Below are 1891 nucleotides of genomic sequence, written 5' to 3'. Positions count from 1 at the left end.
ATGGAGTCATCTTTGCCATTTGGAGTGATCCTTGCTGTCCTCGCCTCCCTCATTATTGCTGTCAATGTGCTAGTGGCCGCGGCTGTACTGTTGCTGATCCACAAGAATGATGGTGTCGGTCTCTGCTTCACCTTGAATCTGGCGGTGGCTGACACCTTGCTTGGTGTGGCCATCGCTGGCCTAGTCACAGACCAGCTCTCCAGCCCAGCTCAGCCCACACAGAAGACCCTGTGCAGCCTTCGGATGGCATTTGTTACTTCTTCCGCCGCTGCCTCTGTCCTCACGGTCATGCTGATTGCCTTAGACAGGTACCTTGCCATCAAGCAGCCCCTCCGCTACTTCCAGATCATGAATGGGTTCGTGGCTGGGGCCTGCCTTGCCGGGCTGTGGTTGGTGTCTTACTTCATTGGCTTCCTCCCACTGGGAGTCCCCACATTCCGGCAGACTACCTACCACGGCACCTGCAGCTTCTTCGCTGTGTTTCATCCACGCTTTGTGCTGACCCTCTCCTGCGTTGGCTTCTTCCCAGCCCTGCTCCTCTTTGTCTTCTTCTACTGTGACATGCTCAAGATTGCCTCCATGCACAGCCAGCAGATCCGAAAGATGGAACACGCAGGAGCCATGACCGGGGCATACCGGCCTCCACGGAATCCCAGCGACTTCAAGGCTGTCCGCACTGTGGCTGTTCTCATTGGGAGCTTCACTCTGTCCTGGACCCCTTTCCTTATCACTGGCATTGTGCAGGTGGCCTGCCAGAAGTGCTACCTCTACCTGGTGCTAGAACGGTACCTGTGGCTGCTCGGTGTGGGCAACTCCCTACTCAACCCACTCATCTATGCCTATTGGCAGAAGGAGGTGCGACAGCAGCTCTACCAGATGGCCCTGGGAGTGAAGAAGGGGCTCGCCTCATGTCTCCTTCTTCTCTCAGCCAGATATGGTGGCCCAAAGGGGCCCAGGGAAAATTCCTATCCTATCGCCATTATCTCCCACTCAGATCTCGATGGCTAAGACGGTAAGGGCAGGGAAGTTTCCAAGTGCCTGCTCCCTCCCCTCTCTGCACCCCAACTAGAAAATCAGATGGAGCTAGGGAATAAGAGTACTTGCTTCAGGCAGCTGACCACCCCTCACCCCAGACTGAGAGGAACTGAGGTAGGGTGCTGACTTTTTTCTGTAATCCATTTCCTCATCTGCAAATCTCTATTCCTCCCTATCTTTCTTTTGCAACGACTCTGTTTCTCCTGTACAGGTATACTTACTTAAAGAAATGTACTACTGAAATGATGTTAAAAAATCAAATCCTAGTTTTGAATGCACTAGAGCAACACTATCCTATAGAAATAGCATGCAAGTCATATATAATTGTAAATGCTCAAGTAACTATATGTTAAAAAGGTAAAGAAAAAAAATTAGGTAAAATTTATGTTAATGTTTCATTTAACCCAATGTATCTAAAATATTTCAATATGTAATCGATATAAAATTATTACACTGTGTTTTTCATGATAATCTCTGAATCTGGTGTGTATTTTACCTTTACAGAACATCTCCAACCAAACTAGTCTGATTTCTAAAGCTCAGTAGTGACATAGGGCTAGTAGCTACCATAGCGGATAGCACAGTTCTAGAGAAACAAGGTGGTTCCTTCTGTTTACTATAGTGACTGATTATAATAAAGTGAGAAGTCCTGCCCTCCCTGATGTGAATCAGACTTTTTAGGTGGTGAGTTTGCCTAAAATGTAGGAACCTGAATTAGAATCTACAGCCACTCTTCTTTCACACTTCATGGTGTTGAAAAGATTGTTTCTTCGGAAATAGCCAATGTTGTGGTTATTTCTGCTACTACCCCTCCCAATGCGCCACTTTTGTAACTGTGGTACCCCTTCCCCTCAGT

The 1891-nt window shown here is 47.9% G+C and overlaps 1 protein-coding gene across 1 annotated transcript; it reads left to right on the top strand.

Moving 5' to 3' along the window:
- Nucleotides 1-1008, top strand: GPR119 (G protein-coupled receptor 119; the record flags this gene model as incomplete). Its single annotated transcript, XM_080795404.1, has 1 exon — nucleotides 1-1008. One exon carries the CDS (start codon nucleotides 1-3, stop codon nucleotides 1006-1008), a length of 1008 nt encoding a protein of 335 aa, XP_080651530.1.
- Between the last annotated feature and the right edge of the window lie 883 nt (nucleotides 1009-1891).

This window comes from Martes martes (assembly GCF_963455335.1).
Source record: "Martes martes genome assembly, chromosome: X".
NCBI classification, from domain to species: domain Eukaryota; kingdom Metazoa; phylum Chordata; class Mammalia; order Carnivora; family Mustelidae; genus Martes; species Martes martes.
Note: the sequence above shows the minus strand (reverse complement) of the source record. Positions and strands in the feature narration are given on the sequence as shown.